General features: G+C 41.2%; 2 protein-coding genes across 4 annotated transcripts in view; one reads left to right on the top strand and one right to left on the bottom strand.

Moving 5' to 3' along the window:
• ACSL3 (acyl-CoA synthetase long chain family member 3) overlaps positions 1 to 25,841 on the top strand; it is a 71,874-nt gene that overhangs the window by 11,226 nt on the left and 34,807 nt on the right. The window contains exons 2-3 of one of the 3 annotated variants that reach the window (XM_025890819.2): positions 4,415 to 4,592; positions 12,539 to 12,593. The exons of 1 other annotated variant lie outside the window; for it this stretch is intronic. The gene's annotated coding sequence lies outside the window, so the exon portion shown is untranslated. The remainder of the gene's footprint in view (positions 1 to 4,414; positions 4,593 to 12,538; positions 12,594 to 25,841) is intronic. One more of the 3 variants, XM_025890812.2, reaches the window with a different exon arrangement.
• LOC112838172 (PAT complex subunit Asterix-like) lies at positions 20,633 to 21,269 on the bottom strand. The gene has a single exon (XM_073878029.1). The coding sequence runs from the start codon at positions 21,247 to 21,249 to the stop codon at positions 20,929 to 20,931; it is 321 nt and encodes a 106-aa protein (XP_073734130.1). The 5' UTR covers positions 21,250 to 21,269; the 3' UTR covers positions 20,633 to 20,928.

The raw sequence follows: 25,841 nt of genomic DNA, 5'->3' as shown, positions 1-25,841 counted from the left end.
TTGTGTTTTATTTACTGATTACACCCAGGGCCCAGCATATAGAAGATACTCCTGTTTTGTTGAATGAATCAGTCTGCGTATCCCTGCACAGTAAAGAACACGAGATAGTGTTCATTAAATTGAGTTGAAATATTTGAACATAACACCAAAAAGTTTTGGAAGGCCAACAGCCTGATACAAAATGACCAGTATGTGCTTATTAGTGGGAACTCAGGAATTCTGAAAGAGTAGACTTAATGTTGATAAAATATGCATTTGAATAGCTAGCTGGTTGAATAATATGTACAGATACAATTTAGAAATTTCCTGATGAAGAAGATAAAAAAAAAAGAAAGTGTGATAGATTGTCTCAGGCCAAGCTGAGTTCTTTATCATAACTCCTTGTTGCCTCTCCCCCCCCCGAAAAGGTATTTATTTATTTGAGAGAGCGAGAAGGAGAGAGAGTGTGCAAGTGCACAAGTGGGTGGGAGGGGCAGAGGGAGGGAGAAGCAGACTCCCTGACGTGGCGCTCAGTCCCAGACCTGAGCCAAAGGCAGACGCTGAACCGACTGAGCCACCCAGGTGCCCCTACTTGTTGCCTTCTTTTTTTTTTAAGATTTAATTATTTATTTGACAGAGCGCGAGAGCAGGAACACAAGCAGGGGGAGTGGGAGAGGGAGAAGCAGGCTTCCCGACGAGCAGGGAGCCTGATGCGGGGCTCGATCCCGGGACCCCGGGATCATCACCTGAGTTTAAGACAGACGCTTAACGACTGAGCCACCCAGACGCCCTACTTGTTGCCTTCTTAAAAGCCTTTGACACTTCTGACAATGTCCTCATCAACCTTCATTGTCTGCCTTTGGTTTCTGGGACACTGTTCTTGGTTTCTTTACCTTCCTAATTGGCTTTTGTAGTGTCTGTCCTTTTTTTTTTTTTTTTTTTGGTCCTGGTCCTTATTCTTTTTGTAAGTGAATATACTGTATTTGAGGGATTCCATGGTTTTGACTCTAATAGGGTTAGTGTCAGTGATGACTCTAAAATCTACATCTATAGCTCTGTTGGGAGCCCCAGTCCTGTATTCTGACAATATCTTGAATCTCTCTTCTGTCCGTTCCCACAGACTTAATATCACCCCATCCCCTATGCACTCTCCTATGTGTCTGCACTTCTCTTATATTCCTCATCTATTGCAAGTCACCCAACTTTCTAGAAATGTTGATACTCAGTTTTCAAAGATTAATCTTCACCTCTCCCCATATTCTATTGGTTTTATCTTAGAAAAGTCTCTGTGGTTGGTCCTGCTTTTTCTGTAACTACTTCCCTCTACTCTGGACTTACTCATCCTTCACTTGAGCTATTTTAATAACTACATACCTGGAGTCCTTTCTGGTTTCTTTTCTGTGGTAACCCAAGTAATCATTATGAAAAAACAAATTTGGTCAGTTGCTTTGCTTAAAATGCGGTCTCATTCTGTCTGCTACATGTTTCTATTTTTCATTTTCACTTCTAACTTCCCTCCTATTTTCCTGTGCTGCATCTGCCAAGCTACTTGAGTTTCCTCATTCTGTGCTTGTTCATGCCTCTGTGTTAGACAGGAATGGAGTGTTGGCACAGAGGGGTTGATTCAGCTCTTGTCTGTGGCACTGAGGAAGACCTCTCATAGAAGCTTCAACTGAATCTTGAAGGACAAGTTTACGTTGGCAGTCTTTTTATCTTCTTTGAATTCTCTCAGAATTTTTTAATTCAATGCCAGTTCTAAGTTCTGGAGAATATTATTGAATCAATACGTCCATATTTTTGAGACAGGCCTCTTAGGTCATAGGCTCTGGGCCCCTGTGGATGTCACGTTTGCCATAGTCCACCGGGGTAGAGATGGGAGCCAAGTGGCATCACAGAGTTTCTTTCTTTCTTTCCTTCTTTCCTTCTTTCCTTCTTTCCTTCTTTCCTTCTTTCCTTCTTTCCTTCTTTCCTTCTTTCTTCCTTTCTTCCTTTCTTCCTTTCTTCCTTTCTTCCTTTCTTCCTTTCTCCCTTTCTCCCTTTCTTCCTTTCTTCCTTCCTTCCTTCCTTCCTTCCTTTTCCTTTCCTTTCCTTTCCTTTCCTTTCCTTTCCTCTTTCCTTTCCTCTCCTTTCTTCCTTTCCTTTCTTTCTTTCTTTCTTTCTTTTTAAAGATTTTATTTATTTATTTGACAGAGAGAGACACAGCGAGAGAGGGAACACAAGCAGGGGGAGTGGGAGAGGGAGAAGCGGGCTTCCCTCTGAGCAGGGAGCCTGATGTACTCAGGGGGTCACTGTGAGGATTATGTACGGGGCTTAGCTCAGTGCCAGCACTAGTCATAAGTAATACCACTTACCGGGACGCCTGTGCAGTCATTTATGACTATCTCACCTCTTCATCTTTTCGGTGATCACTTCCTGTTTTCTTCCCTTTCCAGTTGTCCTTGAACTTCACTTTATATATTTTTTAAAGATTTTATTTATTTATTTGAGAGAGAGAGACACAGCGAGAGAGGGAACACAAGCAGGGGGAGTGGGAGAGGGAGAAGCAGGCTTCCCACTGAGCAGGGAGCCCGATGCTGGGCTCGATCCTAGGAGCCTGAGATCATGACCTGAGCCGAAGGCAGATGCTTAACGACTGAGCCACTCAGGCGCCCCCATCACAGAGTTTCGACAGAACCAGTGATTCTCTCTCCGAAAGTTGCAGGCCAGGCAACATGGGCTGTGCAGGCTACCATAATAGTACTGGAGATTAATCAGAAAAAAGACTTAGGAACAGATTGTTTTTGGGACATGGCAACTGTTGAAGAGAGGGTATTGCCGGGCTGATTGTTTGCTTCATGGATCTCCTCATCTTTCTAGGACTTAAATCATCCAGTTGTTGGCTCAGTTCTGACTTTTCTTTAATGCTGCTTAATTTATTGAATAATCTTTTAACCACTAAACTGAAATGCCACTATGGTCAAATATAAAAATACCATGACTGTTAGTTGTTAGTTTTGACATCTAATAGGGCAAGCATGCACTAAGTATTCTTGTTTTCAAGTTTTATTAGCATTTTTTTTTTTTTTTTTGGTCAGTCAACATTTATGGAGCACCTTTATTAGCAAATCTTAAAATGTTTTCCTCTAGATAAACTTTGGAACTAATATCAAGTCATCGCACAAAACAAACAAGTAATAAGATCCTACAAGGATTTTGATTGGATTGTATTTGGTTTGTAGGTTAATTTTGGCAGAATTATAATGATCTTTTCTACCCAGGAACTAGTTTGTTTTTTAATTTAGTGTCTGTCAGTAGCATTTTATACATATGTGCATACATATACGTTATTTTTATTTCTTTTTTAAAAGATTCTATTTTTAAGTAATCTCTACACCCATAAGTGGGGCTCAACTCACAACCCAGAGATAAGAGTTGCATGTTCTACTGACTGAGCCAGCCAGGTGTCCCTACATACATATGTTTAAATAAGATGTTGTGTATTTGAAGTATTTTAAAGTTGCTTTTACTCTTGTGACTAAGATCTTCTCTCTTTTAGGGCACCTGGTGGCTCAGTCGTTAAGTGTCTGCCTTTGGCTCAGGTCATGATCCTGGGATCCTGGGATCGAGACCCGCATCAGGTTCCCTGCTCCACGGGAAGCCTGCTTCTCCCTCTCCCACTCCCCCTGCTTGTGTTCCTGCTCTCACTCTCTCTCTGTCAAATAAATAAATAAAATCTTTTAAAAAGAAAAACAGATCTTCTCTTTTTTTCATTTTTTTAGAGGGGGAGGGGCGGAGGCAGAGGGAGAGGGAGAGAGAGAATCCAAAGCAGGCTCCATACCCGGCACAGGGCGCAAAGCTCCATCTCCCAACCCCAAGATCATAACCTGAGCTGAAATCAAGGGTTGGACACCCAACCGACTGAGCCACCCACACACCCCATTTTCTTTTTATGTAAACTACCCCGAACATGGGGCTTGAACTCATGACCCCAAGACCAGGAGTTGCATGCTGTATGGACAGAGCCAGCCAGGCACCCTTCTTTTCATTTTTTAACTAGTTACTACAAGTATATAGAGAAACTGTCAATTTTTATTATTTACCTGGTATCCAGATAACTTAGTGAATTCTGTCTCTGGTTGGATAGCTTTCAAATGATTCTTCTGGATGTTCTTGTCAGAAGGGCAATCATATGCAAACAACGAAGATTCCATTTCTCCTCCTCTCCTTTTCCAGTATTCATGCTCACTTCTTTTTCTCATTATTGCGTTGGCTGAACTGCAGTGCTGTCTAAAAGAAATGCAATGAGAGCCACAAATATGAGCTGTATATGTAACTTTGAACTTCTAGTAGGCATATTAAATAAAGTAAAAAAAAAAAAAACCCGGTAACTTAAATATATTTTATTTAATCCAGCATACAGTAGGTACCCCCTTATCTGCAGTTTCTCTGTCCCTAGTTTCAGTTACCCTCAAGTCAACCGTGGCCTGGAAACAAATGTTCTTCTTTTTCTGACCTTTCCTCAGAAGGTCAGCAGGAGCCTAAGGCTGGTCCACAACGTTCACCTCCTTCACCTCCTTCACCTCCTTCACCTCTCTTCATCTCATTCCCTAGGCATTTTATCATCTATCACAAGGGTGAGTACAGTAAGATAAAATGTTTTAAGAGACTATATTCACATACCCTAATAAAGTTTTTAATTTTAATTCCAGTATAGTTAACCTAACTTTTATTACAGTATATTGTTAAAATTGTTCTATTTTATTATTATTGCTGTTTAAAAACAAAGTTCAACCAAGTAAATTTGAAGACCTACTAGATTTTATTAAATGATTCATGACTTGGGTAGCATCCCATCAGCAAGTAGGGGGAGCTCCAAGGAGTTGTAGAAAATGGAAGAGGGTGGGGTGAGAAAGTTATTAGAAAAGAAAAGGATTGAGGGGGCGCCTGGGTGGCTCAGTCGTTAAGCGTCTGCCTTCCGCTCAGGTCATGATCCCAGGGTCCTGGGATCGAGCCCTGCCTTGGGCTCCCTGCTCCTCGGGAAGCCTGCTTCTCCCTCTCCCACTCCCCCTGCTTGTGTTCCCTCTCTCGTTGTCTCTCTCTGTCAAATAAGTAAAATCTTAAAAAAAGAAAAAAAAAGGATGTTTCGTTCAAGATCATCTTCCTTTATGGGGATGGCAGGGGGTTTTATGCAAATTAAATCATCTTCCTTTTGGGGGTGTGTGGAGAAGGCCCCTGTGACATACTACCTCATTGATGCTGATCAGAAAATTCCTGACCCCATTAAAACTACATTTCTTAGGGAGGTTGAAACTGCAAGAAGATTAGGTATAAAGTCCATATATGGTGATTTGGCTTAAGTGATGCCATTTCAGACCTGTATTTTTCTTTTTAACATTGTTAATCTCTTACTGTGCCTAATTTACAAATAAAACTTTATCATAGGTATGTATGTATGTATAGGAGAAAACATAGTGTCTGCAGGTTTCAGTAGTATGTGTGGTTTCAGGCATCCATTGGGGGTCTTGGAATGTATCCCCCTGCCCCGGGGATAAAGGGGGGGAACTACTTGTATCCAAAATATTATTTCAACATACAATCAGTATAAAAATTATTAGATGTTTTACATTTTTTCTTTACTAAGACCTTGTAATATGAAGTTCCTTTTAAAGTTGATTATTGATATTTCCTTAAATACTTTTTTTTAATACATATACTGACATGATCACACCTTTCCCTCCCATTTAAACTGCTAATATAGAGAATGATGACAGAATCCTGGGGTATAATACAAAAATATGTTTGGTCTTTGTCCCCACTACTGGCACCTCCGGAGCTCCTGAAGACCCTTGGAATTTCCTGAGTGATAAGAGTCTTTTGTTATTCATAAAAATTCCCTTTGAACACCTCTGAGTTTATGCTAATGAAGCAGCTTAGGTTGGGGTTCTCTAGATAGCCTCAGGATGGGGCTGGTCACCAGAAAGACCCAATGATTAGAGAGTTTAAACTTACAGACCCACCCATCGACCTCCTATGAGGTGTGAGGGAGCTGGAGATAACAAACTCTTGAACGATGAACAAGCTTCCATGTTGGTGACCTGGGCCAGGTGCTGGGAAGGTGGCACACCTGGGGAGGGTTTGGAAGTTCTGCGGTGTCTCCTCCTCCCCCTATCCTTTGCCCTATGCATACCTTCCCTTTGGCTGTTCTGGAGATGTATTCTTTGTGATAAACCGGTAAACATAAGTAATGGGTGTTCCTGAGTTGCCATTCTAGCAAATTACTGAATTTGAGGAGGGGATTGTGGGAATCCCTGGTTTGTAACCGGCTGGTGACCCGTGACTAGCAAGTGGGGAATAGTCTTGCAGGACTGAGCCCTTAACCTGTGGGATCTGGCTCTTGTAAAATAGTACAAAATTGTAGGTCAATTCTAGCTTTAATAAAATTGTCTTTAAAAGTACTATCAATGTGTGCACATGGTGGAGGACTTTTTAAAATAATTTCTTATCAGAGTATGTTTGCAGAATGTAAATTTCTTGAGGCTTTACATCTCTGAATATTTCTTTATTCTACTTGGCAGTTGATCAGGAATTTAGCCAGGAGTAGAATTCTAGTTTAAAATTCATTTCCCTCAAAACTTTGAAGGCATTGTTGATAGCCTTCCAGGGTTACAAAGACATCTGAGGCCAGCATGATTCTTATTCCTTTATAGGAAGGGTGACTATAGGGGCACCTGGGTGGCTCAGTCGTTAAGCGTCTGCCTTCGGCTCAGGTCATGATCTCAGGGTCCTGGGATCGAGCCCCGCATTGGGTTCCCTGCTCGGTGGGAAGGCTGCTTCTCCTTCTCCCACTCCCCCTGCTTGTGTTCCCTCTCTCACTGTGTCTCTCTCTGTCAAATAAATCTTCAAAAAAAAAAAAAAGGAAGGGTGACTATACATCCTGGTTTGTCTGGAGCACTTTCTGTAAAGTATCCTTATGTATTGATCAGTTATATAATTACTTATTTGTAGGTGACCTACTGTTTTTTTTTTTTTTTTTTTTTTGAAGCTTTTGGGGTATTCTTAAACCTAGTGCTCTTTAGAATTCACAAGGTTGTGTCTAGAGGTCACTTATTTTTGCCCCCATTCATCTGCTCAGCACTCGTGGGGCCTTTCAAACTGAAGACTAGCATCCATCAGCTCTGGGATATTTTACTGCCGAGTGCTTCAGTAATTTCTGCCTCTTCATTTTCTTGGTTCTTTCTTTCTAGAACTCCTTTTAGTGGAACCTGATCTTTTGGATTAATTTGACACCTTGAAAAAGGACTTTACTACCGCCATTTTGACCTCAGACTTTCTAATTAAGTTTTTCTTTCCAGCTTATCCCTTTAACTCAGGCAAAAGACCCTGCACAGAACATCTTGTGATGGGAACCGAAACTACCCCCTCATGCAATCAGGAGTGCCTTGAGCCAGCTAGACCTGTGTGTGTGGTTGATCCCAAGACAGTGATCCATCTGAACTTCACTACCCACCTCCATGTACCCACTGACCTTGTACCACATTTCCTTGCATAAACCTAGAAGTATTTTCAGCACTTTGGAGGCAGTCTTTTTTTTTTTTTTGAAGATTTTTATTTATTTATTTGACAGAGAGAGAGAGAGTGCGAGAGCAGGAACACCAGCAGGGAAAGTGGGAGAGGGAGAAGCAGGCTTTCCGCCAAGCAGGGAGCCCGACGTGGGACTCAGTCCCAGGACCCTGGGATCATGACCTGAGCTAAAGGCAGACGCTTAACGGCTGAACCACCCAGGCGCCCCTGGAGGCAGTCTTTAAAACATCAGTCTGCTCTGTTCCCTGTGTGGGCCTCACTGAAATACATTTCCTTTCTCATTTCCCCACCACTGTGTGTCTGCCTTTGGTGAGTGGCTGACCCTGGACTTTTGGAAACCCCCAGAACCCCATGCCCCTATAGCCCTATGCCCCCAGCTACAATCTTATTTTTAAAAGTCTTTTTTGATTTCTGTTTTTTACTTTTTTTTTTTTTTTTTAAGATTTTTTTTTTTTTTTTGGGGGAGGGAATGAGATAGAGAGCATGAGAGGGGGGAGGGTCCGAGGGAGAAGCAGACTCCCTGCTGAGCAGGGAGCCCGATGTGGGACTCGATCCCGGGACTCCAGGATCATGACCTGAGCCGAAGGCAGCCGCTCAACCAACTGAGCCACCCAGGCGCCCTGTTTTTTACTTCTTTGATTTTGCTTCCTTTCTGGGAAAATAGTCTCAGCCTTTTTTCTAATATATATGTGTTGATTTTTAAATTTAATATCAGGTGCTATTCTTACTTTTAACAAGAGCTTTTTCTTTTTAGTCCTGTATGGTGCCCCATTTGTGTTTCATCAACAAGAGCCTCATATCTTTTTTTTTTTTTTAAGATTTTATTTATTTATTTGACAGAGACAGCAAGAGGAGGAACACAAGCAGGGGGGAGTGGGAGAGGGAGAAACACGTCTTCCGCCGAGCAGGGGGCCTGACGTGGGACTCGATCCCAGGACCCTGGGATCATGACCTGAGCCAAAGGCAGACGCTCAACGCCTGAGCCACCCAGGCGCCCGAGCCTCATATCTTTTTGAAGGATTAGTCACATGTATTTAAAGTATTCCCTCTATTTCCTGCATCGTCTGTTTCTATCCATTTCTGCCCCCCCCTTTCAGTTTTCATCTGTGTCCTCCATCGTGATGAGTTTTTGTTAAATATCTGCTGATCAAGAACTTCATATTCTCTCTGGATTTTTGATTCTAATTTTTCTGTTTCTAGGTGTTCCCCCCCCCCCCGTATCAATAAATTTCCCACATTGGCATGAGATTTAACACTGTGAGAGATCTGATAGGCTATTCTGCGTACATATCTGGATGGCTCTTCAGAGATTTGGGTAATATCTAAACCACTTAGCACTTTGCAGGGCTTATAGGGCAGTGCCGGTGAGATATTGCCTTTGTTTCTTAGAGCTGCTATAACACCACGAATTTTGTGGCTTAGCACAACAGAGATCAATTATCTCACAGTTAAAAGGGGCCAGAAGCTGACTGGGCTGAAATCAGGCGTTGGCAGAGCGGTGCCCCCTCCAGAGAAGAGTCTGTTCTCGCCTCTCCAGTCGCTGTGCCTGCTGTACTTGGTGGCCTGGCTCCAGCCTTCCAGGCCAGCAGTACGTCTCTGCTCTGTCCTCATGCTGCCTTCTCAGAAGGAGTGTCAGATCTGCCACCTTTCTTCTAAGGACGCTTGTGGTGGCCTTAGGGCCCAGCTGATCATCCCGATTGCTCTCTCATCCCCCGATCCTTAATTCAGTCACATGTGCAAAGACCCCTTTCTCAAGTAAGGTAACATTTGCAGGTTCCAGGGATTAGGGCCTGATACCTCTGGGGTCATCTATCAGCCTGCTTCCGGGTACTTTAGAGGTCTCCAGTGCTTTCTGTGCTTTTGCAGGTGCTGTTGTTACAGCCTCCGGTTTCCTCTCTCGGGTCCTTTGCCAAAAATTGGTGGATCCGCTCAGTTCTTAGTCAGCCTTCCTTGACCTTTCCTCTGAGACCGAGGACTGCATTTGCCTGTCTGTCTCCTTATCCAGTAGTTTTGGCCATGTCAGTACTATTTGTCTTGTTGGTCTCTACCTCTGGAGTGGGAGCTTTTTGAGTCTTGTGGGCACATTTCCAGAATGGGAAGCATTGGGTACGGAGCCGAGTAGGCATTCATTCACTAACTAGTTGTTGAGGAGGGTCAACATTTATTAAAGGCCACTTAAATACCAGGACCTGTCATGTTGGGCCATTTAATTAACAAAGCCAAATATGGTAAAGTAAGTATGCACATGTGCCAAAATTTCTCCAGGGCAAATTTTTTAAGGAGGCATTTGCTAGGTCACGGGAATTCACATTTTCAGCTTTCGCGGAATGCTGCCAAATCGCTCTCCGAAGTGCGGCGCTCTTGTTCCCTCTGTTCTTGCCAGTGCTTGTGGTGTTTTTTCTAATTAAAAAAATTCGATGGGGGGAAGGATAATGTTTTCATTTGTGTTTCTTTAATCGTGAGGCTATGTCATAGTTAATGGACATTTAGGTTTTTTTAATGGACATATCTTTTTTTTTTAAGATTTTATTTATTTATTTGACAGATCTCTCTCATGGTTAATGGACATTAGGTCCCATGGACGTATGTAGCCTATTTCTTCTACTGAGTTTTATTTATAGAAATTCAACAGATACTCTGGATATGAATTGTATATATACGTTGTCGTCCCTATTTACGTGTGAGGAAACTGGCATAAGAAATAGCAGGTAAATTTGTAAGATTTCCCCCCACCCAGATGGATAGATGGATAAATGGATGAATAAACGAATGAATTTGTTTAGAGTCATTGCTCATGAGAAAGAGTGGGGGCTATGGACCCGGAATCTGTTTTTTTTTTTTTTTAATTTGTGTTAATCACCATACATTACATCCTTAGTTCTTGATGCGGTGTTCCATGATTCATTGTTTGTGCATAACACCCAGTGCTCCACGCAGAACGTGCCCTCCTTAATACCCATCACCAGGCTAACCCATCCCCCACCCGCCTCCCCTCTAGAACCCTCAGTTTGTTTCTCAGAGTCCATCGTCTCTCATGGCTCGTCTCCCCCTCCGATTTACTCCCCTTCATTCTTCCCCTCCTGCTATCTTCTTCTTTTTCTTTTTTCTTAACATATGTTGCATTATTTGTTTCAGAGGTACAGATCTGTGGTTCAACAGTCTTGCACGGGATATCTGGTTTTAAGGCCTAGTCCTTTTTTTTTTAAGTATATCTGGCCGCCTCCCAGGGAATGAGGAAATTAAGAATGAGTAGTGATAACGCTAAATTTTGTCAAAATACTTAACTATTAGTTCCATTTACAGGCTCCGTGCATTTGGGCTCACGTTAAATTATTATTATTTTTTTAAATGCCTGTAGTGACCACAAACCTGCCTGCTTCACAAACATTTGAGAAAAATCATTGAGGGGGGCGCCTGGGTGGCTCAGACGTTAAGCGTCTGCCTTCTGCTCAGGTCATGATCTCAGGGTCCTGGGATTGAGCCCCGCATCGGTCTCCCTGCTCAGCGGGAAGCCTGCTTCTCCCTCTCCCCCTGCATGTGTTCCCTCTCTTGCTGTGTCTCTGTCAAAGAAATAAAATCTTAAAAAAAAAAAAAATCATTGAGGGACGCCTGGGTGGCTCAGATGGTTGAGCGTCTGTTTGCCTTCGGCTCAGGTCATGATCCCAGGGTCCTGGGATCGAGCCCCACGTCTGGCCCTCAGCTCAGTGGGGAGTCTGCTTCCTCCCTCCCCCTCTCCCCCTGCTTGTGTTCTCTCTCTCTTTCTGCCTCTGTCAAATGAATAAATAAATCTTAAAAAAAAAATCATTGGGATAGTGGATAAAAGTGTTGTATACACAGTGAAATACTGTTTATAAATCTTAGTAATTATTCTTCTTGACCATTACCATTATGAGAGAATAAACTCCAGTATATGCCTTAAAAGTTTTGGATGTACCTTTTTATTTTAATAGACTTTATTTTTTAGAGCAGTTTCAGGTTGAAAGCAAAATTGAGCAGAAGGTTCAGAGATTTCCTATATACCTCTGACCTCATTATCAATAGTCCCACACCAGAATGGCACATTTATTGCAGTCAGTGAACCTACACTGATATGATATATCATTATCATTCAGAGTCCTTATTTTACCTTTAGGGTTCACTCTTGGTGTTATACATTCTGTAGGTTTGGACAAATATGTAATGACATTTATCTACTGTCAAAGTATACAGAGTGATTCTACCACCCCCCACATCCTCTGTGCTCTGCCTGTTCATCCCCATTTTCCTCCTTAACCCTTGGCAACCTTTTACTGTCTCAATAGCTTTTCCTTTTCCAGAATGTTGTAGAGTTGGAATCAGACAGTGTATGTAGCCTTTTCAGGTTGACTTCATTCACTTAGGTAATATGCATTTAAGTTTCCTCCATATCTTTTCATGGCTTGATAGCTCATTTCTTTTTAGTGCTGAATAATATTCCATTGTCTGGATGTACCACAGTTTATGCATTCACCTACTGAAGGACATCTTGGTTACTTCCAAGTTTTGGCAATTATGAATAAAGCCGCTATAAATATTTGTATGTATTTTTTTTTCCATTAGTCATAAGTTTTCAGCTCATTTGGGTAAATACCAAGGAGGCTCAGTCACTGGATCATACTGTAAAAAATATGTTTAGTTTTCTTGGAAACTGTCAAACTTGTCTTCCAAAGTGGCCGTGCAGTTTGCATTCCCACCAGAAATGAATGCGTTCCTCTTGTGCCGTATTCTTGCCAGCATTTGGTGATGTCAGTATTTTTGGATTTTGTCCATTCTAATAGATGTGTAGTGATACATAACGTGCTTTTTTCGGTGAAAGGTTACATGATAAAATGTCATTTGTTAGTGTGATAGATGGTGTTTTCAAAAACAGAAATTTTTCTGTAAGTTTTTGGAAGTAAAAATATCTCCAGGAAAAGGCTGATATTTGGCTCTGATGAGACTACAAGTAGTAATGTTTGTCTGTTTATGTTTGTTTTGACAGGTATCGAAACAAAGACGCAGATCTTGAAGGCACTAGCACCTACCATTGTCAACTGGTAAAATGTTAATTTTGTTATAACTGCAAAATACTTCAGCATACAGTGTATTAAGTTAAAAACCAAGTGTATCTAAACTGTCAGATTTTTTTTAATTCTTCCCATTTTGTGATTGTAGAATTACGAAGGTAGAAGGTAGCTTTCCTACTGATTTTGTTTATTTTTTTTTAAAGATTTTATTCATTTATTAGAGAGAGAGAGAGAGAGAGAGGCAGAGGGAGGGGGAGAAGCAGGATCCCTGCTGAACAATGAGCCTGCCGATGCGGGGCTCGATCCCAGGACCCTGAGATCATGACCCTGGCCAAAGGCAGACGCTTAACCAGCTGAGCCACCCAGGCGTCCCATTCCTACTAATTTTAATTCAGTACAAATGCATTGGAACATTAAGCCATGTTATTCACCAATATCACTGATCTTTTCTCAAATTGAATTTCATTTAAGTATTTGTGTGAGCGTTTGTGAACTCAGTAACCTCTTTATTTTGTGAAGTTTAGCACTAGTTAGAGTGGTATTACCATTTCAGCATGTGCTGGTCATTTTAAATTTGTGTTAGTGTTACTGGACATTTTAACAGAAGTTGTTGGTTGCAGGCCCGGAAAACAGCAGTGGGCTTTTTGTTAACCTGCAGCCAGTTCTACATGTTACTCATAGTTGCAGTGGGCTAGAATGTGGCAGGTTGTAGTCTTACCTTACTGTGGCTCCTGAAGTGAATTAGTTTCTTGAAATTTTGGGGCAAGAATTTGAGGATCAAGTGAACTGAAACTTTTTAGCATCTGAGTACAAGTAAAATTGGATAGAGCTGTTAACAAGGAATAGTCCATGTTGATAAAATGCTTTAAGAATGCTTTGAGAATATAAAAGCAGTAAGCATTTTTATCAATTTGAATCATGAGTGTTGACATTTATCTTCTGTTTCAGAAGATCATTTCAAAATCTTTGCTTCCCTTCCCCCCCCCCCCCCACAAATCTTTGCCCACATTGGTCAAATTTACTAATCTTTGTTTTCTATGGATTTTAAAAAGAATGCAAATAAATATTATGTTTATTATTAAAAAACTAAACAGTATAGGAGTCTGTAAGTAAAAGGGTAACTTCTCCGTTCCCATGATTCTTTTGCGAGGGGATTACTGCCCCTTACCAATTTGGAGTGTGTCCTTCTAGACCTTTTATGTGCATTTCCAAAATGACCGTTTTGTAATTAAGCAGGTGTGATGGATAGAGGAATATTCCTTGTCCGTTGATGTGTCTTCACTTTATTTTAGACATTTCGGTGCCTACATTTTCTTGGATTGTATACTTGGCCACGTGAGGAGTGCTTTGAAGTCACTAAGTAAATACATCAGTACATAGTAGTTTCGCTACAAATTTCTTTTAGTGTTTAGTGGATTTTGGAAACTCCAGACTTTGAATTTCTGGCTAAGAATGGCCCAACAGAGTTTAGATTTACAAAGAAATTGGAATTGCAAAGATAACTGTGTAGGGGCAGCTGGTTAGCTTAGTTGGTAGAGCATGTGACTCTCAATCTCAGGGTCCTGAGTTCAAGCCCCACATTGGACATGGAGCATACTTAAAAAAAAAATTTTTATGCATATATATATATAAATATATATACAATTTACTGTGTATTAAACAATGGGTGTTAAATAGTAAGGCATTTGTATAGATGACTGCAGTTAGTTTTGCCTTTATAGAGGCTTGGCTGGATTGGGGTAGACGGGTAAATGGTTATGGAGTTTTAGTACACCTACTTAGGGGACAAGGAAATGGTGAGTGGTGCCTGGGGAAAAAGTGCTATAGCAAAGTGACAAAAGTAACTTTGTCTCTCATTATTTTGCCTAGACTTGAGCAGGTACCCAAAAAGGGAAAGGACATTTGTCACTGTATACTGGTTAAGTATATTAGGAAGTAAACGGAATGTCACAGACGGTTTGAGGAACCTGGTGTCTTGTATTCTAAAAGTTAGAACCACACGGTGTTACATGTGGGAACCGTGCATATTCAGAAGGCCTGTGACTTCTGAAATGATGGAAGAATTGAACTGATTTGCATGTGAACATGTCCTTTGTGTGATGGTTAGAGTGAAGTATTTTGAGCTCCTTAAAAAATCTGGAGAAGCAGATTGTGATTAGAGTTTTATTTTAATGCTGTTGGTGTTAGTAGTCTACCGAAAAAGGGTGTGTAGAATTTGAAGAACATTAACAAATAGAGTTGTACATGAATAAATGTAGACCCATTGCCATAGGTGTTGTCTAGTGTCTTAACTCTGTTAGATGCACAGCAAGTCCATTATTCTTATTTTTTTCTTGGTGTTCAGTTATACTGGTTTAAAGTATATTCTGTCCATGATTCTAGTAATTTACATTTAAGTATTTTCTAGAGTAGACAAGTTCTGATGGCCTTCAGGACTTCACTCACCTTGATGATTCATTGTCCCACATTCAGATGGTAACAAAAAAGGTTATCTGTGCATATAGCCATGCAGTAGAGAAATTATTCAGAATATTGTCATTCTTATATGAAAGTGATCTAGGTTTGAAGTTTGGAAGGAGATGGGGACAGCAGCAGGTTTGCTGTATTTTTGGCTAATCACGAAACAATTTCCTAGAGTAGGGCCGGATATTTCTCATAGCTGTTGAAGGTAGATTCCTTTTTCTTGTGCCTTCTAGTTTTAAAACACAATCTAGGTTTTGAACACTTAATGGGAAAGCTGCAAGAGGCCAGAAAGCTGGGCACACTGGAGAATGGCGGAGAGGAGAGGGGAGACCATATCTTCATAGCTTTAATTTTGAAAACTCTTTGTTTCAGAAAAGCTTAGTGGTAAAATAGTTTATGGGAAGAAGAAAATTTATGTAAAAAGTTAAGGAAAAATAGAATAAGATTATATGAATAAAGTGAAATACAGTAAAAGACTTAAGTATTTACTGAAGGAAGTATTGCATGTTTAAACCTTATTCTTTTTTTATTTAAGATTTTATTTATTTGACAGAGACACAGCGAAAGAGGGAACACAAACAGGGGGAGTGGGAGAGGGAGAAGCGGGCTTTCCGCTGAGCAGGGAGCCCCATGAGGGGCTCCATCCCAGGACCCTGGGATCATGACCTGAGCCGAAGGCAGATGCTTAATGACTAAGCCACCCAGGTTCCAGTTAAACCTTATTCTTAATTAACATTTAGATAATACAAATAATGAATTTGATATAATGTTGGTTGTGATGCAGGTTATTTATCCTGTAGTTACATATTTCTACAACATACTTACAGTTCTTGTTATATATATTATTTGCTTTTTCTTAATTTTTTTTTAAAAAGAGAGAGAACTGGGGGCTGGTGGCAGAGGGGGAGAGAGAATCTTAAGCAAGCTCCACACCCAGCGCAGAGCCTGACCCGGGGCTTGATCTCACAACCCTGAGATCATAACCTGAGCTGAAATCAAGAAGTGGAAGCTTAACCAACTGAGCCACCCAGGTCCCCACCTTTGTTTGTTTTTTAACTGTTAGCCAAGATACAGATAGGGCTTTTGGGATGAGGAAGGATATGGAGAAAAGATAAGGAAATATCTTATTGAACAGTTTATAAATTCTTAAAATTAAAAGGTATTGATTTAGATTGGGTAGATTTAGATGGTGTAGACTAAAATTATCTTGAAAATCTTAATTTTGACAAGTTAATCTCTTTACATTCTCAAAGGCTACATTTACCTGAACTATCTTCTCAATGTGTACTTTATTTTGCTTATTTTAAGCACATTGCTTTTGTTGACATATTTCATATGTTTGCAACTGTTTAGCCTCCGGCCTTTGAATTTTCTTCAATTTCATTTTCTGTTTTTACTGTAGGGAAGAAAATAGTTAAGTTCAAAAGTGAAATTGTTAATTGGACTACCAACCAATCCACTCTCTTAGTTTTAGGTTCATGTAATACTAAATAAAAGTACTCACCTGGATTGACTTGAAGTTACTAAGACCCTCAAGTACCAACCATCCAGGCTGATGTCATTATATAATCTAATCATGTTCTCCTGAAACATTTATATAGGTGGCTCTCATTAACCATTTTGGAGATAATTGGAATAAGTAAGGATTTAGTACTAACAGTTGGGGGGGTGTAAATAGTCCTATTCAGTATTGTTATAATACAGTCAGGGCATTTAATTCTTGGCTGGTTAGGACACACTGATGGATTTGTCAAAACTGCTACGAAGTAGGGCTCCTAAGGTTTAGTTTCTCTGCCCTACCATTTGGATAATATAATGATGACTGACCATGCCATTCCCCCCATTTCCTTTCTATGGATCAGCCTTAAAGAAAATTCTAGGATAAAAAGCTGCACTTGTATATAGAGAATTTCATATCACTTCTTTTGGATATAATAATAAGGGAAGATACATGGCTTGGAAGGTGAGTAGAAAGCGGAGTAGGAATAGGTTTTTCCCTTAGATGAGGAAGGTGAAGCAACATGATTCAGAACCCTGAGTGCATGTGTGTGTGTGCGTTGTCTGGGTTGGGGGGGTGACTGGGGATCTACCACATGACAGGACTGATGAACAGAAGCACCTCTGAGGACTCCCCTGTGTGTTGCTGGATCTTGGCATGAGGTTATTAGCCATAGGCGTAATACTATAAAAACCCTAAGAGTTAGGGAAGTTTGTTGCGGATCAACTTTTTTAGATGTATGGAGGCCCAGTAAGTTGAGTTGGTTAAACAGAGTTGGTCCCGAATTATATTGCATGTGTGTTTTTTACCTTTGGGACTGGAGTGGGACCCACAGGGTGGGATCCGATAGTTCTGTGTCACAAACTCCAAGGATGTTTAAACTCGAGCATGGAGTACGAGCCATGAGAAAAAAATATTCTTCATATATGTATTTTCTTAAAGATAAATTTGTCATCATCTCACTGAAGCTCATGGAGAGAAATCCCCAAAATTGACTAGTGAACTAGAGATGCTAAATGGAATACCAATTCCAAATACAAGATGTGTTAAATATCCTTATTCTCTTATTATTATTCTATAAGGAATTTTATGGATGGATCTATGATTTCAGCTGCTTCTAAACTTTAGAATCTTAAATGCCTGAAACCTGAAATGATAATGATAACGTGCGGCTGAGGCCGGAGTGCTGCTTGTGAGGCAGACATACCACCTTTGACGCATGCTAGCTGAGTCCTCTTAACGCTCTTTGTTTTTTTTTTTTTTTTTAAAGATTTTATTTATTTATTTGAGGAAGAGAATGAGGTAGAGTGAGCATGAGACAGGGGAGGGTCAGAGGGAGAAGCAGACTCCCCGCCGAGCAGGGAGCCCAATGCGGGACTCGATCCCGGGATTCCAGGATCATGACCTGAGCCAAAGGCGGTCGCTTACCAACTGAGCCACCCAGGCGCCCCTCTTAACGCTCTTTGATACACATACTGCTCCTCTTCACATTTTACGGGTGACGACATTGAGGCTTAGGAAAATAGTTGACCTAAGGTGACATTTAGTAAGTAGTAGAACTAAATGTCGGACTCTGTCTGTTTGGCTCCATGGCCTAGGCTCTCAGTAAGCATACATTTGACTTAAGTATCTTCAGAGTCAGTGGGGGTATAAATAAGAAATAATCACGATGAAAGAAAAGTATTGGCATTGGTATACATAGTTCGGCATAAATGAATTTAAAATGCTACGAACACATGGATTGTATTTTGTAGTTTATATAGAGCGTGTTCACCTGATTTCTTTGTTCCCAAAGGGAGTTTTGTGAGGCATTTATTATTATCACCCCAGTTGTGTAGTGAACTTGAAGCTTTGGTGTGTTAAGGGAATTGTCCCCTATTACGCGGTGAGTAAGTGGGGAGGCCAGCATCACACCAAGAGCTTATTGCCACAGTTCTAAAAGGAGCAAGTCTATTGAACATTTTTATATGCAGTCAAACTAGTGTTGCAAGTAATAGTACCTTCGGTAGATTATATAAAGTATGTAAATAAAACTAGGTAAAACTGCTTTGAAATTTTGCATAAACAGAACTTTGTACCCAAACCAACTATACTAATAACTAGCATTTATAGCACCTTTGCATTTTTCCAGAGTCTTTTTATTACTTGCTGCATCCATTTTATCCTCACTTTAAATTTTGTGCGTTAGATAAATGATGACAGACGATGACAGACATGGGAAAATAGACAGAAAAATTGTTTCATAAACGAAAGATTAAAATTAACTAGTGGTAGAATCCAGGCTACAATATGCTTATTCCATGAGATGGTTAATTGTAGGGTGACAGGTTTGCCTAAAACTTTCCTGGTTTTAGTACTGAAAGTCCTGTGTCTTGGGAAACCCCAAAGTGTGAGGCAACCCAGAGTGGTTGGTCATTCCTAATAATTGTCACACTTGGTGGTGGCCTGGGGATGGGATTAGGGTTGCCATATAAAACATAAGGCACTCAGTTAAATCTGAATTTCAGATAAACATTGAATAATTTTTTTACTACATGTTTGATATATATGTATGGGACTTATATACACTAAAATTTGTTCATTGTTTATCTGAAATTCAAATTTAACTGGCTATCTTCTGTTTTTATTTGTTAAGCCTGACTGTCCCCAGTTAAGAGTGAAGGGACATTCTGATGTATAAAAAGATCACTTAGCTGCTTTTTTATGTAGACCTTAGGCTTTATACATTTATCTGCTTAAATAAATGTACCATCTAGCAGTACTTGACTCTTGTTCTTTTAGTTATGTGGGTAGAGATGCAAGAGGTCAGGATGAATGTATGAAATCATATTTTGCTCAGTGCATTAAAACTGGTGTGTGTGTGTGTGTGTGTGTGTGTGTGTGTGTGTGTGTGTGTGTTGGTTGGTTTGAAGCAGTTTTGTACTTGGCAGGAAATTTAACCCAGAGATGAGCCCATTCTATCTTTGTTGGATCAGTCTGTGAAACACTGGCACATTCTCACAGACCGTCCATATTGTCTTTCGACTATATGTTAAAAAAGTATTTTTGCTGTTGTTAAAATAATGGATTCACATGATTCAAAATGAAAAGGAAGTAAAGGTTTTCCTTACTCCCTTCTTGGACCTGTTCATTTGCCCACTATGGAGACAGTCTGATCTGACTGGAAAATGTTAGAATTTTAGAAATGGACCTTAGAAATCTTCCTATTGAGTTTTTTTTTTTAATTTTTAAAATTTATTTATTAGAGAATGAGAGATAGAGAGAACAAGAGGGAAGAGGGTCAGAGGGAGAAGCAGACTCCTTGCCGAGCAGGGAGCCCGATGCGGGACTCGATCCCGGGACTCCAGGATCATGACCTGAGCCGAAGGCAGTTGCTTAACCAACTGAGCCACCCAGGCGCCCTACCCCCCCCTTTTTTTAAAGCGTGGGAACTCTTGCCTGCCCACCCCCCACCCTCCACCAAGGGGGAAGAGTGTTTTGTATAGAAGACAGGGATAGAAATGGGTTCCTCTGGTCATTTACTTCTTCAGTGTTTGGTGGTTGTCAGTACTCCAAAATTGATTTGGGAGCGCTTGGCATCAGTACAATTTAGTCTTAAAATAGATTTAAGTGAATTCCATCATCATTAATGATGAGAAAATTACAATTTATTGACTTAGACAAGGTCTCATAGTAACTGGTGGCAGAGCCAAGACTAGTATATATGTATTTTTATGCATGTGTTTTTGTGTATGCATGTTTAAAACTCCTTTTCTGAAAAAGAGAGGGAAACAAGCCATAAGTGACTCCTGAAGATAGAGAACAAACTGAGGGTTGATGGAGGGAGGTGGGTGGGGGATGGGCTAGATGGGTGATGGGCACTTAGGAGGGCATTTGTTGTGATGAGCACTGGGTATTGTATGTAAGTGATGAATCACTGAATTCTACTCCAGAAACCAATAATGCACTGTATGGTAGCAACAAGAACAACAAATTTAGCCCCCCCCCCCGCCAAAACCCTATTCTGTATCAAGCTGAGAAACCTATAAATTCCCTTGCTTAAATTGTTTCCTATTTGATTTCATTCAAGACAATACTTTTTAATTTTTTTTTTGCCAGAATGCAAAACTTTATTAATAATTAACTGGTTTCAACAAAAAAACGAGTGGATACACGTAGAAACATGGACAGCATCTCCCCCAGCAGCAGGCAGGGTGGGAAAGGCAGGCAGGAGGGGTAGGCCTAGGGTATTCCGCTCTTCCCAGCAGAAGTGGAATCCCAGGTAAAGGGTCAGGTTCCCTCCATCCAGCTGTGAGTCCTGAGACTACCTCATTCAGGGAAGCCCAGGACAGCAGCTGAGGGCAGAGGCTGAACAGCCAGGGGCCAGGCCTGGGGGAAGGTGTACAGAGTAGTCCTAGGATGACATCACCAGGGGGGCGTCATGGGCTGAGGGTTCTGCAGATATGACATCACCACGGCAGAGATGGACAGCGTGAAGCTACTCATCATCTGTTTAGTGTCCTCAGAGCTCCGGGAGTTGGCAAAGCTGATGAAGGAGCAGTAGACAGCCACCCAAGCGCACCACTTCAGCTTGAGCATGAGACCGCACATGCTGAAGATCATGCCGAGGAGGTTCATGTAGTCCGGCGTCGGGTCGTCCAAGGCCGGGTTACACTCGCTCGGCGGGGGCTTGTACCTCAGCACTTTGTTTGGCCTTCGTGGGTCCGACATATTGTTGGTGGACATGGCGGGTCGGAGGTCGAGCCTCTTCCCAATACTTTTTAATTTTTTTAAGTTTTCATTTTTTTAAAAGATTTTTTTTAGATTTATTTATTTGTCAGAGAGAGAGAGGGAGAGAGAAAGAAAGAAGGAGCAGGGGTAGCGGCAGGCTACCTCATGGAGCAGGGAGCCCATTGCGGGACTTGATCCTGGGACCCCGGGATCATGACCTGAGCCAAAGGCAGACACTTAACCGACTGAGCCACCCAGGCGCCCCTCAACACTTTTTAAAAAGAACATTTGGCTTGTAGAAAAGGAAGGTGGGATGAAAAGTAGATTTTTATTTTTATTTTTATTTTTTTTATTTTTTTTAAAGATTTTATTTATTTATTTATTTGAGAGAGAGAGAGAGAGAATGAGAGATACAGAGCACGAGAAGGAAGAGGGTCAGAGGGAGAAGCAGACTCCCCGCTGAGCGGGGAGCCCGATGCGGGACTCCATCCCAGGACTCCAGGATCATGACCTGAGCCGAAGGCAGTCACCCAACCAACTGAGCCACCCAGGCACCCTCCACCTCATTTTTTTTAACTCTAAGTACCTTTGAACATGATCTGTTTGAAATTAGTTTTTTTTGTTTTTGTTTTTTTTTTATAGAGGTGATACAAAGCTCCCTACACAGTGCTTACCTTATTGGTACTCAGAATTGCTTCCCATTTATTGCAAGCTTGGTGAAAAATTCTAGGCACATCTTACAGATTCCTTGATACCCATCCCTGTGCAATCCACTTATTTGTACTTCATTAGAGGTAACATGCTAAACTGTATTTTTTCCCCCCAGATACGAAGTTACATAGTGCTGATGCATGTTTGGGTGTTGTAGGCTACAGGGAAAACACAGGAGGAAATAAGAATGGGTAATGGGCAAGTTAATCAATAAATAAATTGTGGAGAATCTAGATACCCCTCTGGAGCATTTTCTCATTGCCTCTTCTCTTTCCTGGGTATTCTCTCTGCTCCCAGTGGATCTGTAGAAGAATCCAAGTTTTGGGTTTCTGCCCTGCTCTGGAAGTGGAGCTTTTCAGGTGGTATTTTGGCTGGGAGTGGGAGGGGGGCAGAAAGACCTACTGTCGTAGCAGAGTAATGTACTGGTGTTACTGGCCTCTTCCTTCCTGTAGACATCACAGAAGTCTCCAGTTCTGAGCCAGACTCCCATTTCCCTTGTTCAGTCCTCCAGCTCAGGGAGATTAATGGATTGAAATACTACTGTTTTGTATCTCTCCTGTGCCTGTGAGGTTCTTGAAGTTTCTGTTTAGATAGCTGCAACCAGATCTAAGCAGGTAGACCCTTTTAATATATTAGCATGAACATGATCCCTGTGGCAACCTACTGGTTTCCCCCTCCCCCACAGTGCAGGCATTTACAGTTTTCCTGTTACTGAAACACATGTTGTCTGTGGAAGTTTTTCATATGATTTGCAGCCCCCCTCTTTGGCATTTAAAAAAAGTGGGAGTTAACATAGGTTGTATGACTATGGTAATAATACTCCTGTAGTAACTATTTAAAAACTAAAAGTTTATCCTAACATGAGAATTTCATATGTCCCCTAAGTGTGTTATTTGAGGGAGATTTGTAGGCGGGCGTTAATCTGTATTACTTTGAACAGTTATTTCAGTTCCTGCCCTCAGCTTTCTGACAATTATGCAAAATTTTATCTGCCCTTCCTCCTCCACCACCTCCTTCTCTTACTCCCCAGGTGCCCTGTGTTCTTCCTTTTAAGTAGTAGAGGCCACTCAGGGAAGGATTTTCCTTAAACTTGATCATTATGATTTAAAACGACTTGCTTAATTAAAAGATGCAAGATGTAAATAATTTCTTTTGACCTAACAAAATGGACCATTTGCATACACGTGTTTGAGTCTAGCTAGTCATAATCACACAATTTCACTTTTTGAGATACTTGCTCATCTGTCATTGTGTAAATAAGGATGGGTCATTTTCTTTTAATGTTGTTAAACTTGACTCAACTTGTTATTTTAATTAGCAATTCTGAGAGTATGGTAAAGATGGACATTTTTATATTCTTTTTTTTTTATTCTTTTCTTTTTTTAATTTTATTTATTTGAGGGGTGCCTGGGTGGCTCAGTTAGTCAGATGTCTGCCTTCGGCTCCGGTCATGATCTCGGGTTCCTGGATCAAGCTCCACATCTGGCTCCACGTGGGGAGTCTGCTTGTCCTGCTCTCTCTGCCCCTTCCCCCGCTTGTGTGCTCACTCGCTCTCTCTCAAATATATATATATATATATATAAAAGATTTTATTTATTTGAGTGAGAGGGTATGTGTGTGTGCACAGGCAGGGGGAGTGGCAGAGGCAGAGGGAGAGGGAGAAGCCCGCTACCTGCTGAGCAGGGAGCCTGACCCAGGACCCTGGGATCATGACCTGAGCCGAAGGCAGACACTTAACTGAGTCAGCCACCCAGGTGTTCCCAGAAATTTTTATATTTTCATGGTGGAAAATTAATGTACTTTGACCCATTGTAGCCCCATATAAATATTTAGAAATAATTGCTTAAAAACCTTGACTTGTCCATACTGTTGTCAGACATAAAACCATGCAGGACTGTATATACATTTTTTTTTTTCCTTTTAAGAATTAGCAAGGTACATGGAAGTCCTTTCAGGTCAATTGCAAGTACATATAACTAGTTTTTAATGTTTGCATTATTGTCCATACTGTATATGTTCTTCAGCTATTCTTTGATTGATTTCGATCATTTTGTTTTCAGTTGTTGAATGTTTTCCATGGACAGTTTACCGATGTAGTAGGGTTTATTCAGCAATTCATTAATCAGGCAGCATCCAGTCTGGTAAATAGAAAAGAACTCCAAAGGTGAGGTTTTTATAGATCAAAGTGAGCGGGAACAAGGAAGTTATACTGGACACTTGCTGATTGGTGAAAGCAGGGTTAAATTCCTTAGATGGAACATATGCTTTGTGGGCAAGCGCTGATTGGTTGACCTGCGTCTTCCTTTTCTCTGCCAGGTAACCATGGAAACTTAAGTTTTGGTTTGTTGACTTGGGTCTTAGCATGAATCACTCCATCTTGGGCCTAGTCTGGTTACTTTAACAGTTTTTTGCCTCTGAAACAGTACTGGCATGGCCTCCGAGCTTTGCCTCTAGATTGTACTGCCTCCTGTTCCTTCTCGGGGCAGTCGTCTGTCTCCCTGTTCCTGAAATATTTGAACATCAAGTTTTCTGTGACTCTGCTTCTGTCCTGTCATGATTCTTAGTGGTTTCAATATTTTTCCAATACTATGGTCTTTGTATTTCTTGACCTCCTGTCCTTACATGCTGTCATACCCCAGCCTGCCTTTGCTACCTGTTTCTCCCTGGTTACAACCTGGACCTCTCCACGAACAATCGCTGTATGCCTTCTACAAACCAGCTTCAAAGCATTCTACTCAGACCATCACCTCCTGCGGTTCCATTTTACTCTCTTTTAGTACCTTGACCCAACAATCTGTCACCACACAGGATCTGAATGCATTGATCCTATCTCCTCTTCACAAACCCTGTCCCTCCTTATGGGCCATCCTCCTTTCCTCAGCCTAAATCTCCCTGATCAGTCATGGAAGTAGTCTTCCTTCCCTTGTCTTCCGCCCCCTCCCATGTTTTGTTCTGGAACTTGCCTGGTAAAACCCTTTCCTTAGTTAATTCAGCTCTCTGCCTGGTTCCCGTTTCTGCTCTACCAGTTGAACTTGGCTGGGAAGTACACAACCAGCTCGATGGGTCTCCCTTTCCATCCAGCACTCGGACTTCAGGTGGGCCTTTTGAGCTGTCAGGTGATTCTACTGTCTCCTATTTTCCTGTTCTCTCAGATGAGTATTTAATACTTTCTTGCTACTTAATTTTCTAATACCTTCCTTTCCTCCTCTCTCAGTCAGTGATTTTTCTTCCTATTACTCTGAGAAAATAGAAGCACTCAGAATTTTCTACTAGCTCCTGGTACCACCCACATGCATCTGTGTCCCTGTTCCTATGTACGGCCAACCTTTTCGCTTGGACGCTGTGTCACACCCTCTCTTGGGTATAATCTTTTTCTTTCCTCCACTGGGGTCCGAGCCGTCAGTATGCAGACACTTTATAACTGTCTCTTTGAAAACAAAAGAATGCTTTGTCCTGTCGCAGTATCCATTTCTCTCTTCCTCTTTAGAGTGCTCCTACTGTTCTTTCCTAAGCTCTCTCCAGTTGGGCTGTAGTACTTACATGGCTATTTTCGAGGTCAACAATGACCTTCACACTTTTTTTTTATTGTAGTAAAATATACGTAACAAAATTTACCAGCATAACCATCTTTAAGTGCCCGGTTCATTGGCATTAAGTAGATTTCACATTGTTGTGCAACTGTCTCCATTATCCATCTGCAGAACTTTCCTGCCATTCCAAACTCTGTACCCATTAAACACATCTTGCCAACCCTCCTTCCCCTCAGCCCCTGGCAATCACCAGTCTAGCTGTCTTTATGCATCTCATATAAGTGGAATTATGTATTTGTCCTTTTGTGTCTGCCTTATTTCGTGTCATGTTTTCAAGATCCATACACATTGTAATATGTATCAGAA

The sequence above is a fragment of the Callorhinus ursinus genome, unplaced genomic scaffold, assembly GCF_003265705.2.
Source record: "Callorhinus ursinus isolate GAN/ISIS: 27379988/994484 unplaced genomic scaffold, GSC_fseal_2.0 scaffold2, whole genome shotgun sequence".
Taxonomy (NCBI): domain Eukaryota; kingdom Metazoa; phylum Chordata; class Mammalia; order Carnivora; family Otariidae; genus Callorhinus; species Callorhinus ursinus.
Note: the sequence above shows the minus strand (reverse complement) of the source record. Positions and strands in the feature narration are given on the sequence as shown.

Bases quoted from the DNA above. Each gene is read 5' to 3' on its own strand.
- LOC112838172 (XM_073878029.1), bottom strand. From the start codon at position 21,249: ATGTCCACCAACAATATGTCGGACCCACGAAGGCCAAACAAAGTGCTG.